The sequence below is a fragment of the Pollicipes pollicipes genome, unplaced genomic scaffold (genome assembly GCF_011947565.3).
Source record: "Pollicipes pollicipes isolate AB1234 unplaced genomic scaffold, Ppol_2.1 Scaffold_6686;HRSCAF=7923_pilon_pilon_pilon, whole genome shotgun sequence".
Lineage (NCBI taxonomy): Eukaryota > Metazoa > Arthropoda > Thecostraca > Pollicipedomorpha > Pollicipedidae > Pollicipes > Pollicipes pollicipes.
Window position 1 is genome coordinate 24,237,833 of NW_023596921.1, and position 17,668 is coordinate 24,255,500.

General features: G+C 51.1%; 1 protein-coding gene across 1 annotated transcript; it reads right to left on the reverse strand.

Moving 5' to 3' along the window:
- Positions 1-2,163: 2,163 nt before the first annotated feature.
- Positions 2,164-14,822, reverse strand: CARPA (Carbonic anhydrase-related protein A). Its single transcript, XM_037231309.1, has 10 exons — positions 14,622-14,822; positions 12,543-12,590; positions 10,499-10,635; positions 8,642-8,836; positions 8,233-8,328; positions 5,925-5,991; positions 4,562-4,716; positions 3,812-3,946; positions 3,045-3,084; positions 2,164-2,668 (listed from the first exon to the last, which is right to left on the reverse strand). The coding sequence occupies exons 1-10, from the start codon at positions 14,665-14,667 to the stop codon at positions 2,649-2,651; spliced, it is 939 nt and encodes a 312-aa protein (XP_037087204.1). The 5' UTR covers positions 14,668-14,822; the 3' UTR covers positions 2,164-2,648.
- Between the last annotated feature and the right edge of the window lie 2,846 nt (positions 14,823-17,668).

Here is a 17,668-nt window from a genome sequence, read left to right on the forward strand (position 1 = left end):
GACACAAATTATAGTGCCAGAGAAATCCGGAAAGAAACAAAGGTTTGGGGATAAGTTCTGTCGATGTGTACGGCTGAGCCCCCGGTCGATTTGAGAAGATGACACTCTGAACTCAAGCGATAGTGTGCAATGAACGACATGAATTATCTTGCTTGCAAACAGACAACGTTGCTGAATAGCGATGTTTGGAAACTGTTTGTAATCGTTGATGGGCATATAAGCCGCCAATGGCTGATTTGCGGAGTGAAGCCACCTTTGGTCGCCTCCGCACGCCCGGGTGAACCGATTCGAGCGGCTGGACTCGCCAGTGACGTCACAGCCTAATACCTGACGCTGACTTCTGTGAGGATCACGGGTCGGGACGTTTCAGCTGTCTGAAGCCCGTGCTAGCGTGCTCGCAGGCCCGGTCGTGCGGCCATTCGTTGTAGTCTCGAGCAGAGTGTGAAAGCCCGCCGTTATAGCGTTACGCCAGATACTGCGCCGCGTCGTTCCGACGCAGGGCGGCACAGCTCACCATACGATGAGAACATGCGCGTCATCTAGCGGCTGACGTACAAACTAGCATGTTTTCGACGTTTCCTAAACCGTAGGGATTTGAGGACGGTTTCCACTGTCGCTCTGTGGCAACGGTAACCCCTTTTGGTACTTGGTGGAAAGCTGTAATTGAGGCCCCAGTCAATGTTGAATGCGCATGTAATGTGCATGCAGTGAACTGACACCATCCATGAGGCTCGAGCTTATCGCATGAACTTCATAAAAACAACGATTTCATCCACTGCCTACTGCATGGCTCCCACTCAAACCTAAAATCCCACAGGAGAGGCTTCCGTCACTAATCCTGGCGTCGCCTCTGTGTAGAATAACACAGCACCAAACCTGTGATTCAGCCATGCCAGCGTGCGTGCTCCTTTCCCCGATCCAGGGCCTTTCAGGACTTTATAGTGTGGGAGAGTCTCAACAACATGATCGATTCCAAGTATCGACTCAATTAGCCCACCACAAACTCAGATTTCACCGCAGTTTTAGGCTGCTTTAATCTTGCGTTTGGAAAAAGCAACAAAAAGATGCAACCAGTTAGCCTTTTGTATAATGGGGCTTGAACGAGGATAAAATAAGTGTCAGTGGAATGCTATTTCTGATCAGTGAGAGATTTAGTCAAATGTGGAATAGTGCTTCAAATAACATGGCAAAAAAATCCCAAGGTTCATTTGCTCCTTCCAAAAAATGCAGTCTTCGTGGTGACGGCCCATCCCGACATATTGTTCAGAGTAATTATATCGGATAAGCACCTTCAGCACGTATCTTACAGATACATCCTTCGGTAAAGTTCCGTCGCTGGCTCTGGCTCTAGCTGACTCACGTGGTGGCCGTGGAAGGCTTAATTTTTCGTATGATATTCATATGATGCTTAGCAGTTCCAGTAGTTTACCCAGCATGCGGTCCTGACTCTCACCATGGCGTATCCTCCCTCACCCATCCCTCACGCGCCGCCTCAGCTTTCGTCGTGTCCATGAGAACAGCAAGCAACATTAGTCAAGGAAGTGATTCATTTCATTAGACTTAAGCTTGCTCATGTTTTTTCTTTTAGATTTTGCGTTGTCGAATGGCGAAGTAAACTACTTCAAATTCAAGCTACAAAGCTCATGTTTGGGTATCCTTGGTTCATTCACTGAGAGAAGAGCCCTGGTTTTGATTTTGCGGTAGTACAATACTGCGGGTAAGTCGTAGTACTTTACCGTATATACATGCATCAATGCTGGCTTAATGTTGAACTTTTGACAGGGTACTTCAGCTACTTGACTAACAATGAATGAGTTTTTATGTAGGGTCGTACAGCTCAGCACGAATGATCTAGGACCGGTATCCCTCACCGTGCCAAGCAACTGCATTGAAATAGCAGTGCATAATTGAAAGTAAACATAACTGGTGAGACATAGATTAATTAAGTACAAAACGCTAACGCTGAACATGCTAAATAATATGCCTTTTTTGACTTTCGATGATGATGATGATGATGATGATGCAATGCTGCACATGTCATCCACAAATATCAGTCACTGCTTCATCACCCGCAGCTCTCAACTGCTGTTTTTTCACAGATTGATTGTAGTTTTCATGCGAAGCACTCTTCAAACCACAGAATACAACCAACTTTATCCATATTATTCTTCCAGACACGGAAACAATAGCATTTTGTTAAAGTACACCCCGCAACTGTTGTGATAACATGGCACACGGCTAAATTATGAGAATGTCGGACAGTGATATCCTTTGACACCTTTTTGAAACCGATGACTCGGTAATTTAAAGAGACATTGTAGAAGCTGGTTTCCTGGTTATTTAGCATTACTGGAAATGAAACTCAAGGTTTCGGGACGCCGTATACATGTTTTCAATCGTCTAGCACACACAGCAACATCAACGGCCGCACAAGTGTTTCAAGTAACACTGCACACACAGCCACATCAACTGTCTCACACTTACGCACATTTATTGCTACAAAAAGGCAATACCTGCCACAACGCTCCATGATATGAACAGCACAGTGCATTCAATACACCTGGGACAAAATAACTCGCCGCTGTTGAGTTCGCATCTAAGACCCGCATGGCTCCGCTCCGAGGCCGCGGCTGTCGTCGGTGCGCAGGTCACCGACCTGGCCAATTGGCTGCAAACGCGAGGAAAACATTAGCACAGCCGCACACCGTCCTCTTCGTAGCTTTTAAACATTCTACTCTACAGCTTACGAATGAGCCACACTTTGCCTGCTTAGGTGTATGCAGGCACGGCATGATTAGTATGGGACAGCATGTACGCAATATATTATTTTATTGGAGTTGTGTTGTTTTGTTACTTTGCAAAACAAGCGTTATTAAAATTTTGCATGAGTCGCTTTTAGATCATGCTTCATGCACTGGCTGCTCACAATCTTGAGAACGACCTTATTCATTAATCTGCACTGAGCGCATCTCATAACTACAGTTGCTCATGCTCTTCGACGGCGCTATCAAGAAAGTAGCGATTTCCCGCCCGGTCATCCGTACCTTTGTAGAACATCTGATGTTGCATGGACGGACACAGTTTCTGAAAAGGAAAGTGTATTTTACAATGTGCTGTGTCAACACCCTAGCAACTAAAACTGTAACTTGGACGGCCAGAAGCGACTGACTTGCCATCCTTTATCTTTATATGATTTTCTAGGATCCGTCCGCCCATCCGCCTGTCCGTCCGTCCGTCCGTCTCATTTTATGTCGCGTTGTGCCTGAGCCGAACGGCGGGTTGCTGAATGGTGCTATTAACTTGAATACGATACCAGTGTGCACGTGACAGCGTGCTATGTCAAGCTCCGTGAGGGTGCGGCCGGCAGGCTGCACGCGTCACATGCTGCAAGGTATAGTGTCTGTTGGTTTTGCACGGGTGGCGGGAATACGTGAACAGCGCGAAACAGCCGAGCAGCTGTTTGAAACCGCGCTGATATTGGTGGAGAATGGAACGAGAAATCGTGTGGTGCTAGATTTGTGGTGGGACCTTTCACGTGTCTCGTGCAGGGAAGCGGTCAATATGTATTTGTCACGCCGATCACTTTCCTCTATTCGCCACCATATCATTTCACGCAGCTTGCCCTGTCCCGCTCATAGATCACCTTTGGCTATAGGCTTATAATTCCACATTTACGCATCGTGAAGAGCTTTTTATGCCAAGGAGTCGGCTGCGTTGCCTAGCGAAGCCAACCCTCAAGCACTTGTGATATCAATTTGAATGGCCGTGTGGTATCCGCGAGGGCATCTAGTACTTGATATGCATTGCTGACCTGTCCAGCATTGGAGAAGTTGACGTTGGTGCGCACAGTCCTGTGGTGTACCGGCTGCAGCGGTCGCATGTTGTTTCCCAGCAGTCCTTTTGTCTCATCTTTAGAGCCCTGAACTAGACCTTGCATGATGCGAAGCTGCAAACATTTAGATCGTTAAACTGTGCCCGCACATGCTTTTCACAGGCACTACACTACGCATTAACATGTTCATGCATTCCTTTAACGCATTTCTTGCGTCCTCGACGCATTTCGTTAAAACTTGCATCACTTGTGGATGCAAATTGGTGCAACACAAAATACTAACAAAAACAGTACATTTAATACCCTAGGCCTAGGGCTGCACCTTACAGTTGATACAACTTGATTGGTATATATGCGTCTATTACATACATATATATATATATATATATATATATATATATATTGTGTGTGTGTGTGTGTGTGTGTGTGTGTGTGTGTGTGTGTGTGTGTGTGTGTGTGTGTGTGTGTGTGTGTGTGTGTGTGTGTGTGTGTGTGTGTGTGTGTGTGTGTGTGTGTGTGTGTGTGTGTGTGTGTGTGTGTTTTCCAATTCGAATAATTTTTGAACCGCGGCGCAATGTGTTCACTCGCGTCAAAACACCACAACGATTCTGGAATAAGTTTTTGGGTATCGCAACAACACAAACAAGCTCGTCACGAGCCTTAAGTCCATCTGTCGCCCGCGAGAACGACATGTGGCAGAGGCTGATCATTGAGGACGAGGCCGCGTACCTCATGTGGCGTCACGTAGATGGGCTTGTTGCTGAGAATCCAGGTGGCGGTCTCCCAGCAGCCGGGGAGCGTGGTTGAGCCCTCGTATGTGATGTAGTGCTCCGTCTGGGGCAGCAGGCCTCGCACCGACAAGCCCTCGATGGGGCACGTGGAGCCTGCCGCCGGACGGCGCAGGCGGTCACATGCATCACTTTTGTCTCAGGCGGAAGGCAAGGTTACGTCCAGATTCGGCCACGGAGGGACAAAGGGGCAGGTCCGGACTCAGGTGCAGACAGCACAAGGGCAGGTCCGGACTCAACTGCAGGCAGCACAATGGTAGGTCTGGACTCAGCTGCAGACAGCACAAGGGCAGGTCCGGACTCAGGCGCAGACAGCACAAGAGCAGGTCCGGACTCAACTGCAGACAGCACAAGGGCAGGTCCGGACTCAGGTGCAGACAGCACAAGAGTAGGTCCGGACTCAGGTGCAGACAGCACAAGGGCAGGCCCGGACTCAGGTGCAGACAGCACAAGGTCGATGCAAGCAAACCTACGGCCAGGGTAGGCGATCAGCTATGGATTCAGCTATGCTACGCCAGCAGGTCAATCGGTTAGCTATGGATTCAGCCATACTATGCCAGCAGGTCAGTCACTTAGCTATGGATTCAGCTATACTTTACCGACAGGTCGGTTGGTTAGCTATGGATTCAGCTATACTGCGCCAGCAGGTCAGTCAGTTAGCTATGGATTTAGCTATACTATACCGACAGGCCAGTCGGTTCGCTATAGATTAGGCCATACTATACCGGCAACGCCAGTCGGTCAGCTATGGATTCAGCTATACTTTACCGTCAGGTCGGTTGGTTAGGTATGGATTCAGCTTTATCATGCCGACAGGGCATGTGGTCAGATGAGAGGTCGGCTCCGGAAGTGAACTTTTCCGTGCATAGGCTCAGCCATAGTCACACACGTACACACACACGTGCGCGCGCGCGAGAGAGAGAGAGAGAGAGAGAGAGAGAGAGAGAGAGAGAGAGAGAGAGAGAGAGAGAGAGAGAGAGAGAGAGAGAGAGAGAGAGAGAGAGAGAGAGAGAGAGAGAGAGAGAGAGAGAGAGAGAGAGAGAGAGAGAGAGAGAGAGAGAGAGAGAGAGAGAGAGAGAGAGAGAGAGAGAGAGAGAGAGAGAGAGAGAGAGAGACCGTCAGACACAGTTTCGACTGTGTAACTGGCTGTTAGGACAGTCGGATACGGACTCAGCTATACATCGGACGTGTGACCAGGTTAAAGTCGTTAGATAATCGCACCGCTACGACCAAGATCAGAACAGCGAACGGACCCCCACGGGTTTGAAAATATCACGTTTTTGGTCCAGAGAGCATAAAGATACCTTTGTACTGAACCTGGTGCAGACATCCTGTGATCTTCTCCAGTTCCTTATGGGTAGTCTTGCCTATCTGGAATAGGGATGCTTGCTTAAGTCGGTCAGTTCGGCCTGAATTAAGAAATATCGCGCAATGGTGTAACTTCGTCAAACCCCTGACAAGTGGGCAGCCCGAAATCACGCCGGACGGTGCTTCCATGAGGTCCCAAGTGATGTGCCCTATTGCTGGTCCTGGGCGGCGATGGTGGAATCCAACAGGACGTGTGACATGACAGTTAAAACCATAGCGCCGGTGTTGCCCGCAAAGACATTGCGAAGCTCAGTCAACTGGCATACTGGTGGTGCTGAACCCTTGTCATGATTCAACACGGTGACGCGTGGGAATTCCACACATATGTGCGCGACAGCAACACGCCACCCTTCAACTGTGTGATGGTCGTAAGGCAGAAGCAAATTTATACAATTCATTTTGCTGAAAGATTTATGCGGCCATGGGCCGGTGAAGCCATGGTCGATAACAAAAGAATCCTCAAACCTCTTACCGGATGTCATGCTACCGGTTTCTAGATTATTCTGATTGTTCACAGCAGTTATGGCCGTGGCACCATTTACTTAACGCTGTGTTGCACGCTCCGATATCAATTTGTAAAAGAATAGTTCTCCGAAATATGCATTGGTGTTGTCCTGATTGTCCGCGCCGTATCTGACACAGTGTTCCGTCTTTTTGGTCCGTCGAAATGACAGCTAACTCGACTGGGCTTTCACCGGTTCTCCGTCGTTTTGAATCCCGGTAAATGCCAGTGGATTTAGAACTCCAGCAGAAGGGTCGATCTATCACTTTGTTTCAGTTTAATTGGCCAACAGTGATCGATGCTGATGTGCCAGACTTTTAAGACTCTGGTGACTTTAGACATTCCAGTCACCACTGTTTCGCGCCCAATGCAATGCATGACGCCGGCGCAGTTGACAATGGGTTGGAAATACGATTGTGAACTGTGATTTGCGATTTTTAAGGGCATATTAAATAAGCTCCAACACCAAGGAAAGTAAACCGCGGAGATTGTGTAAATGATGAACAGATAGTAATGCTGTCTTGCTCTTGTGTGTAAGAACGTGAATTGCAAAAGGCGACCAACCAACTTTTCGAGTTCTCTCGAACTGCCATGGGACGTTTTTGGCCGACAATGAAATCCATCACAATAAAATAAAATAGAATTTATCGCTCGTTCCGAATTAACGCATCTGCACCACAGCTAACGATGCATTTACAGGCCCGGCGTGGCGATTCAGAGACTCAGTTCATTTGGAACTATGGCGATGGGACCGGAGCCGGGCTGGACTCCACCGTCAGGCTCGGTTCGTGACGAGCTCAGTTCGTTTGGAACTTTGGCGATGGGACCGGAGCCGGGCTGGACTCCACCGCCAGGCTCGGTTCGTGACGAGCTCAGTTCGTTTGGAACTATGGCGACGGGACCGGAGCCGGGCTGGACTCCACCGCCAGGCTCGGTTCGTGACGAGCTCAGTTCGTTTGGAACTATGGCGACGGAACTGGAGCCGGGCTGGACTCCACCGCCAGGCTCGGTTCGTGACGAGCTCAGTTCGTTTGGAACTATGGCGACGGAACTGGAGCCGAGCTGGACTCCACCGTCAGGCTCGGTTCGTGACGAGCTCAGTTCGTTTGGAACTATGGCGACGGGACCGGAGCCGGGCTAGACTCCACCGCCAGGCTCGGTTCGTGACGAGCTCAGTTCGTTTGGAATTATGGCGACGGGACCGGAGCCAGGCTGGACTCCACCGCCAGGCTCGGTTCGTGACGAGCTCAGTTCGTTTGGAACTATGGCGACGGAACTGGAGCCGGGCTGGACTCCACCGCCAGGCTCGGTTCGTGACGAGCTCAGTTCGTTTGGAACTTTGGCGACGGGACCGGAGCCGGGCTGGACTCCACCGCCAGGCTCGGTTCGTGACGAGCTCAGTTCGTTTGGAACTTTGGCGATGGGACCGGAGCCGGGCTGGACTCCACCGCCAGGCTCGGTTCGTGACGACACTTGCATCTGCTGAGCAGAGCCTCACAAACCGAGCGCACGATGCAGAGCACCTACGGAGCAGACCTCCAGAGTGCGGTGATCTGGTTGACTAGTGCGGTGCCCTTCCGCTGTGTGTGGGTGGTCCAGCTGACGCACCCCTGTGCCAATGGCGGTTCCCCGGCCGCCTGACCCCGTGTGTCGTCTCCTTCTACCTAATCGCGGCTCCCCGGCCGCCTGACCCCGTGTATCGTCCCCTTCCGCGTCCCCTTTCGCCAACCCGTCCAAGTTACCTGCACCATGATGGAGATCGCTACAATGCCCTGCGGTCGGTGCAGGGCTTCCGCCATAGTCTTGTAGAGCTCGGAGTTGAAGCCGTACAGCTGCAGCTGGAACAGGCATATCGGCGGCTGGTCAGCGCTGTATTGCTGCGCGGGTCGAACAGACGGCGTACGGTCGCAGCCAACACTCATCACTGCAGTGGGGCGCGATCGATTCCCAACATACCTCTCCCCCTCCCCTTTTTATGGCAGTATCAGCCCACAACTCTCCCCTTTTTCTCCCATTTTCTTTTCAACTTAGATTACCTTTTTCACCACCAATGTTCCCATGTTCGCCTTATCGCCATGCGGACGCGCCCGCTTTCCTCCAGCCGAGTCCCACCCGTTCGGCTCGTCCCGGGCCTCCGTCTCCGCCTCTCACCTCGGCCGGGAAGGTGTAGCCGTGGATCTTGTGCTCCGAGCCGGTGCGGTTGTTGGTGCCGAAGTGGATGTGGATCTCGGCCAGCCGGTACGTGTAGAGCAGCGGGCCGCCGGTGATGTTAAGCGGCGGCCAGCCGTCGCCCTCCTCGGTGCGGTACATCAGCAGCCGGCCCGTGTTGTTCAGGCGACCGCGGGTCTGCCGACGCAGCGGTGACCGGCTCACGCCCAGCTCACGGCCGGCTACTCCAGCCCGGCCACGCGGCCGGCTACCTCCGCTCAGCCACCCGGCCTGACTACCCCTGCCCGGCCACTCGGCTGACGCTGGCTGCAGGAACCCCGCGGCGCGTGCAAGCCCACGCGTGACGGCGATAACGACAAACAATAACGTCTGGAGCAAAAGGCAATAACGTCTTCGGGCCATCGTTGCAAGAGCGGGGAATGTATGAGAAAAACGTGGTCTTTTTAAGAAAAAATATATCAACATACTCAACTGCCCCTAGTTGCAGATTTCTGCTTATAACATCACGCGCCTGGCCGTCTGATGGAACAAAGATGCAATGCCTCCTCATTATGGCCGGACGCTTTGATGATGTGATAAATTACGTGACGGAAGCCGGCTCTATTATGAATAAGATATTCTAAGCTTGTAAGCCCCAGTGTTAGCCTGACCTGTCAGCGGCTGGTTGTAAATGATGCTAATATTACTCGACGATAGATAGCGAGATTTCCTTCCGCGCGTCCCTTCGCACTCGCGGTTCAACGCAATACGTGTCGTCTGAACGGTGTTTTAAATGATCTTTCTCATCCCTCCATCATCTGTGAAACATTTCGTGTTCGTGTGACAGCTTTTAATAACATATTGTTGTGCCCCACATTTCACGTCCGATGCTTTGTAATCCAGTTTGGCTTGCCATCCGCCAACTTGAAGAGAAGAGGGCGAGATGCTCGTCCACTACCCATTCGCCTCTGAAGCCCCTCCAAAAATGCTCTTGCAGGAGTCGATCTCGCTGAGGCGCACTTAAGGATGCCCCATAAATGTTTCAGTGTGATCCAGCCCAGGGAAGCTGTGCGGCCATATCTTGTTGTCCCAGTACCACGGAAGGGTCGATCATTACCACTCCTGTGTCCTCTGTACCCGTGTGAGCGCTCGCCGTCGTAACACGGGAGGGTCGCTCGGCACCACTCCTGTGCCCCCTGTAGCTGTGTGAGCGCGCGCCGTCTTACCACGGGAGGGTGGCTCAGCACCACTCCTGGGCGCTCTTAGCCGTGTGAGCGCGCGCCGTCTTACTACGGGAGGGTCGCTCAGCACCACTCCTGGGCGCTCTTAGCCGTGTGAGCGCGCGCCGTCTTACCACGGGAGGGTCGCTCAGCACCACTCCTGGGCGCTCTGAGCCGTGTGAGCGGGCGCGCCGTATTGCATGAACATGGCGGCCGACGCGGCGTACATGACCTTCCAGCGATTTGTGGGGTCAGCGTTCGCCCTGCGCCTTAATGGCTTCAGCAAGAGACAACAAAACTCTCCTCGACGTGCATTTGTTAACAGTCTACCCTGGGGCACCGCATGTAGTTATATAAGTGTCATGGCGCTCATTCTCCCAAATCATCATCTTTTGAGATCTATTCGCGAGGCGTATGCCAATTAAAAGTTGTTGCTTCCCCTCTCTCTCCTCCATGAGCAGTGTGTGTGTCTTGGTTCTCTTGACGTGCGACAAAATCACGGAACATCCACAGAAGTAAAAAAAAAACTGCAAAACAGTGGGGTTTCGGACAGATCTGGCCATCGGTCCCATGGCGAGATTTGAGGGTGTCTCAAGCCATGCGAGGCCGCCGCCTCCGGCCCGGGTCTGGGTTGACCCACCGGCACTTTGTCGAGGTGCAGCGGGCGCAGCAGAGGGTCGAACAGCAGCTTGTACGGATCGATATTGATGGGTGACTGCTGGCGGCCGCGGTCGCAGAAGTGCCAGTCCGGGTTGAACACACCCCAGTAGGCGGGACCTGTCGGCGACCGTGTCAGCGGCGGCAGTCTGACACGTCTCCCGGGACCGGGACCTGTCGGCGACCGTGTCAGCGGCGGCAGACTAACACGTCTCCCGGGACCGGGACCGGTCGGCGACCGCGTGAGCGGCGCCAGCCTGACACGCCTCCCGATCGGGGACCGGTCAGCGCTGCTGGACGTAACAGGCGTGCCTCCAGCCAGAACACCACACCTCCATTTGGGTACGTGGCGTGTGACAACTAGTGAAGGAAACACGACAGGAGTACAAAAGGGAGAAGAAAAGAGCTGTGCTGCGAAGAGGATCGTTCGCGATTTATGTCAATATCCCTACCTCATATTTTGAGTAAGTCGGATATCGTAATCAAGCTCGAGGCAACAGCGACTTCGGAACCATTCACAGAGTTCTGGCGTTTAATATCTGAAGTTGACCAATGCCATACATAGCCGGATGCTAATAACTAAGCGACGATATTAATTGGTACTTGATTCTTTGTATTTTCATCCCGGCATGTCACATAATTGTACTTTACTTTCGCCAATCTAGTACAGGTGTTGAATTATACAGTTGGATGTTGCAATCAAATATCTAAAATTCATACTGCTCCTCTCTCTCTCTCTCTCTCTCTCTCCTCTCTCTCTCTCTCTCTCTCCTCCTCTCCTCTCAGAGGAGCGCGTTCTCAGAGAGAGAAAAGCTATCCTTCGAGGCTCTCTCTCTTCTCCTCTCTCCTTTTCTTTCGTCTTCTCTCTCATATCTCTCCCTCTCTCTCTCTTTCTCCTCTCTCTCTCTCTCTCTCTCTCTCTCTCTCTCTCTCTCTCTCTCCTCCCCTTACCATCCCACCCGCTCCTCTCCCTCCTCTTCCCGATCGACAACTGACCAGTCGCGCAAGGTGCACGCAGAAATTAATCACGGAAGTGGTTCTGGAGAGATAAATCAGATTTCCCCAGCCTTGGTCAACGTTAGGGAGCATTCGCCGCGGCGAATGTGCAATATTCAGCCAAAAAGGTAAGACCGAGAACCTTTCCTATCGCCTCATGCATATGGTGAATCCCAAGCCCCGCGGAGGAGGATGCGTTTGCGCTGTATTACATTCATAAATTTCTGACTAAGGCCCATTTGTAAGCAGGCGCAGTTGAAATGGCGTCGTCGCGCCACTGGTCATGGCGGTATATGGTCACTCTGAAACTTTTATCAGCGTTCACCACCACTGGAACCATGGGGCGCTGGTGTGCTGGACCTGAAACTGTCGGCATAGCTTGGTATTCCGCGCGATCCCGGATCTGACGAGCGCCCCGTATGCTTCGGATGCGACTGAACTCGTAAAGCAAAGTCGGGGTGCCACGGGGCTGGCGGCGACAATGATTGAACAGTGTAGACATGATTAATGCAATTTGCTGTTGGATTTGTTAGCTAAGGTAATCTAGCGTTTTATCAATGGTGTCTATGCAAAGTTTGTTTCACCGGTTACGACTCTTCAAACAGCACTGGCAGGTCCTCACAAGCTCAAGGTGTGAGCTCAAATAATATATACCTTTTCCAAATAGTACGTGGATGGCAAAGCTATGTTAGGAGTGTAGAAAAGGGATGATCATCATATGGTGGGCCGTTTGAATATTAACTAGCTAGATGGCACTTGTGGTCATGCAGGCATCCGATATGCGATCCTAACGTACTTTATATATTTATATGTATGCATTGGGGTATAAATACGTAAACGTTAACTGCACATAGAAAGATCGGCCGGCTGAACAATATCCATTTAACGCGCAATGAATGGTCTAAGTTTGGTGATAGTCATGCATACAAATTAAATATCACGTTATTGGCTGTGAAGCATTTATGTCTTCGGTTGTGTTAAGAAGCAAACATTGTCGGGAATAAGGTATCTACGCTCTGAAAGACACAGACCTGATATTCCTTCGTAGGTCCACCAATCATCCCAATTCGCTGTTACATCTGAAACAATGTAAACAAGCATGAGCTTCCCCTATCCGGTTTTCCCGGGCACATTACACTAAACAGCGCACTAAACGGCAGGGCAGTACCACAGGATCAGAGTCAGTGGCGCCGCGTGAACCCATCTAGTGTTCAGTGAGAGTCGGCGATCTCAGCCGGGGACGAGTCTGGGCGGGGGGGGGGGGGGGAGTCGGTATCGACGGCACTTGGCGCGTTCGGCGAGCGAAACTCCGCTCTCGCAGATGAGCGTCCATTCACGTCCGTAATGAACGCCCGACGGCCGACAAGAAACGTCAAGGGGAAGGCGATCATCCAACAAAGAAAGTCAATCACTTCCGTGCGCGGGCGGCTCTGTCGACTACGAATAACAACACCGAAAGCTTGTATGCGTTGGCGAAACCCGGACAACTAGATGGGAAATGGGGTTTTTGGTATTCGGGTCGTTAAGTAAACATGCGTCATTTGCGTAATGAAATAAACAATTCCTCTTGTAGAATTGAATACTCATCGCGTGGATTCTGAACAGCATGCATATTTAGAAAGTAGAAACAGCTTTCGAAATCGCGCTGGGTCTCCCTTTGACGGATTTGGCGTTGACAGGTTTTGCCGCCACGTTTACAAGTTTTGACGGATTTGACACCAAGATTCGACGCCATGGAGGGCATGGCAATGTCATGAACGCACACTGGTACTCAGGACAAAGACAGGACAAGACAGTTGGTTTGGGAGACCAAGCCGTTAGCACAACGGGACCTAAGTTCTGGCAGCATAACGGGTTTGTCGGTCACGCCAGAATGGGATGCAGAAGCACCGAGGGGCTCAATGCAACAAAATTCGGCTCCTCCATTTTCCTCCACGGCATGCGACAGCACCATAACCATCACCACTATCTTCTGCATGCATAAGGTAACACCTGTAATTTTACAGGCATCAGACGACACTTGTAATTTTGCAGGGTCACCAAGGCAAAATGACTTTGTTGTTACATTTAAGCAGTCCATTTAGAGGCAAATGCAGTCGCCTAAGTCCAACGAGGTTTTCAGTTGCGCTGATTGCGTAAGTCAATTTCACGCCGTTCAACTCGGAGATTGTCGTGCACACATTGTATTGTACAAAACAACATTTGAAGCAGGTAGCTGGTAATAAGGCGGGCTCCGCCTAGAAAAAGGTGGCAATACGATGAAACATTCTGCACGAAATACTGCACAGAACAATCGACTAAGCTGGAGCTCTCCCAAAACGGACTGTAGCAGGCACGCGAGAAGTGCCCCCCCCCCCCCCCCCCCCCTGCCACCTCCGCCAGGTCAGCGGCCGCGGAACACGGCCACGCTCGGCGAGCGGTCCGCGGACTGGCGGCCGGCGCCCGCGGGACAGCGTGGGCGCCTCGTCCGCCCCCGAGCCGGCACGCCATGGGAATCTGAGTTCCAGGCCGCGACGATCGTGACACCGTCCCGCATAAATTAGGTCCAATCAGCCCCCGAGCGTAATGCACGCGTCTCATGCTCTGTGGTGTCTAAGGACATTCGTCAACCAGGGCGGGCATGGCACGAATGAATTGTACGGCTGGGTTTCGGATTGGCATGGGATCGCCGGATATTGATTGGAGAACAAACCTTTGTACCTTCCAAATACAATATCTGTTTGTTGTATGCCTACCGACAAATATCACGAAAACCTACTCTGCTGCTTTTCGTATTTGCTTACAACGATGGAAACATGAACACGGTTGGGGGAATGCATCTTATGACTACCCTATTTTCTCACGATGTTATCATACACCAATTTAAAGGCTTGGTATCTCCTCAAAATATCGCAAGTGCTCAGTCGCGCCTCAGTTCATAAGATAAACAAAATGGTTGGAAAGTGCTGAACCCATGACCAACTCGAAAGTGCGTGTTGATATAATTCGAATAATCATTGAAATAATTCGAGCGCACAATCGTAAGTTCGAGCACATCAGTCTTTAATGCACATGCTAAATCATACACTTATTCGCTCTGGAGAATGGCACAAATCGAAGACGAAGCTCACCTTCATGACAGAGCAGCACACAAGCAAGAAGCTCACGCCAAAACATGTTGAATCCCGTCCCGGCTTCGCGACGAGGTTCACCAGCTGTTCTAACCCACAGCTCCTGGACACACAGTAACCAGCTGTCCAGCGTCACACCGTGCAGGCGATGACCCCCGAGGTCACGTGCACGCCGTGGCGGAGGGGCGCGGTGGCGGCCGCCCCAGCCACGGCCGCCGCAGTGTCTGCCGCGCGGCGTCGGCGTCGGGCCCGGTTAAGGCATCGGGGCGGGCGCACGCGCGGCGGGCTTCCCTCGCCGCAGCTGGCGGGCCCAGAGGGCCGCTCGGGCAGCGAGTTCGAATTCATGAAGCATGAGCTGCACGATTTAAATAGGGAATATTTTGAGAACAACACAGTGAAGTCTAGCTTCGGTGCACGGCTGCTCCTTTGCAGCAAATGTGTGAGATCTGAAGAAAGTTAGAACGAATTCAGGTATCAGCGAAGTTAAGTCATGGATTTTTAGTAGCGTGCATATGCAAAGGACTATTGCAGGTGGCCGATACTCCGCGTTTTTTTCTTGCGGTCTGCTTCTAAACTGATCGTCGTAATGCAGCGTAGTTTTTTTACTTGCGCAATTCATACGCATATGCTGTGTGATGATATTAAAACGAAACAAAAACAAAAAATCAGTCGCACAAAGGGCTTTTGATAGGCAATCTGCTTCTCGAGACGGATAACTACTTCAAGGTTATGCTGCACACTTTCGTTGCATTTCAGGATAAAACAAAGATCACGCATTCATCCACATAGTTATATGCATGTTTGAGAACATGGAAGCACTGCTGGTACCTTGCTTGCTGCAAGATATCTTTAAACTATATTTACTTTCTTCTTTCACATGATTTCAGCGTATGCTGAAATAGCTGTCTGTACTGCGCGTATTGCGTCAGACTTTAAAGCAAAACGTGTCTCCATAGACCGGAAATTCTTGATATGAGCAGGTCTATGACCAACCATCATGTGTCTAACACCGTCATGTCGGGGATTAGCACGAAGTTTGAAAGCAATTTGGAAATTTTGAAGCGGTCTTGTCTTCCACATCTTAATAAGATATTTCACCAACACTGGTTGAAAACATTCAAACAAATGCCTGAACGGAATCGGCGCGGTAAAGCGCTCAAATTCACGCCTTGATTTGGTCCAAAAAAAAATGATTCATTTGCATGTCAGCTCATGACCTAGTTTGAAGTCAGTAGATATAACCGGGCGCACCGATTCAGACGAGAGCTCAACATGTTCTTAACAACCTTTGATCCTGTTTTTGATCCACTTTTGATCCTGACCCGCAGCTACGCTTCTACGTATTTCGAGCTATCTTTGAAAATGACACGCAACTTTGTTTGAGTAGTGAGCTGCAGCACGGAAATTTTCAAGTGAGGAAAGGGGGGAGGGGGTGTCAATCCACTGAAGTCCAACTTAATCCAATCTGATCAAGTCCAATCCGACTGAAAATCAGTTCGGCGATTGTGGTTCAACGGTAAGCGCCACGGAGGCCAGCAGTAACACCGCAAGCGAAGGTGCGCCTTTCCTACCGTAGAGCCGTTTGCTTGTCACATAGTCGTAAATAGCCATGCTCAGAAAAGTCCATAAACTATTAACGCGGTTTATGATGGATTTGTACTTCCCGCCCCTCTCCCTGTGTTGGTTTGTAACACTGTTATATTAAACGTCACCGAAAATTACGCAATGCCAAGCCGTAGGCATACCCGTTTAACCTTTTCCAGTTTAGGTATGTTTCATATTGATAACAATGAAGTACGATCATTATGCGTGTGCTATGAATTGTGCATGTACTGTATGGAGCACTAAAACATGCTGTTTTGGGATACACTACATCGGCGGCGGAACTCTGTCCCCAGTTTGACCCCTCTCGCACAGTACCACGCACCACGGCCACCCGGCGACCGCAGCACGGGGTCTCCTGTAGCCGACGTCTCGGTTTCGGTACCTGACACGTGCAGTGTCACCACCAAGTTCCAGAGCCATGGCCATCAGGTGCGCGTAGCGCAGCGTCTCCTGTAGCCGACGTCTCGGGCTCCGTTACATGATATGTGCAGTTTCGCCACCAAGCTCCGCAGCCACTACGTAGTGCACCATTACCCGCGCCTGACGTGCGCTGTCGTGCGTCGACTCCTTCTTTTTTGTCTTACTTATTGCCATTTGCTAACGCTCACAATAACTACGCGACGCTGGTCCAGCTTTCTTCACCATGTAGCGCCTTGTCACGCCCCGACCGGCGCCTTTTCACCACGCACCCCTCGGCGTCGGTCGTCGGACCCACCACCATCGCAGTTGCCAGCCGAACAGTGGCAGAGCAACGGCCCCCGGATTTGAGTCAAATTAACTGGTCTTGAGTCAATGGAAGATCCATGGGACAATGAGAAGCCCTTTGGTCATAAGGCCCAGCACCGGACAGCGTCAATACCAGTCAGGGTCCATATGTCAAACGAGGGGAAAGTGAAGGCCCCATAATGCCAATCAGATAACCTTCTCCGATGTCCCCCAGGGACCCTTGAGGAAGCGAAGGAGTCGCATTATCGACCACGGGTCCGGTGATGAACAGGAAAACCCCGTTACTGAACAGGGGCTCTATTAACTTAACAGGGACAGAGCCATGGCCCATGACTGCCTGCATTTGCTTCATTTGGGGCCCCTGAGGCAAAGGGGAGTCTCGCTTACGCCAGCGGCCCTAGAGGTGCTTAGAATGGTCTACTGTACCGTACCAGGCTTGGGACTTGTGGAAGCAGATGCAGCTCCTGTGGCGGTCATCAACCGAACAAAGAAATGGCGAGGTTCAAGATTGTCCATCATAGATCACCCCGCGTAGCTCAACCGATCTTCAGACAATGCGATGGCAACTCATATTGTCAGGGGCCTTAGCACTTACAAAAGGACCCATTAGGTACTGGTCAGGGACCGTGTAAGCCAATGGGTTTATTGACTGAGTTGGGACAGATTCAGGCACCCAGGAAAGCTAGTCAGAAGATCGCAGCGCCACTTGGGGCCTC

Coding starts and splice junctions, on each gene's coding strand:
- CARPA (XM_037231309.1), bottom strand. CDS start 14,667: ATGTTTTGGCGTGAGCTTCTTGCTTGTGTGCTGCTCTGTCATGAAG. Junction 10,636..12,542: donor GACCTACGAAGGAATATCAG/GTCTGTGTCTTT, acceptor GGTCGCCGACAG/GTCCCGCCTACTGGGGTGTG. Junction 2,669..3,044: donor ACATCAGATGTTCTACAAAG/GTACGGATGACC, acceptor TCGCGTTTGCAG/CCAATTGGCCAGGTCGGTGA.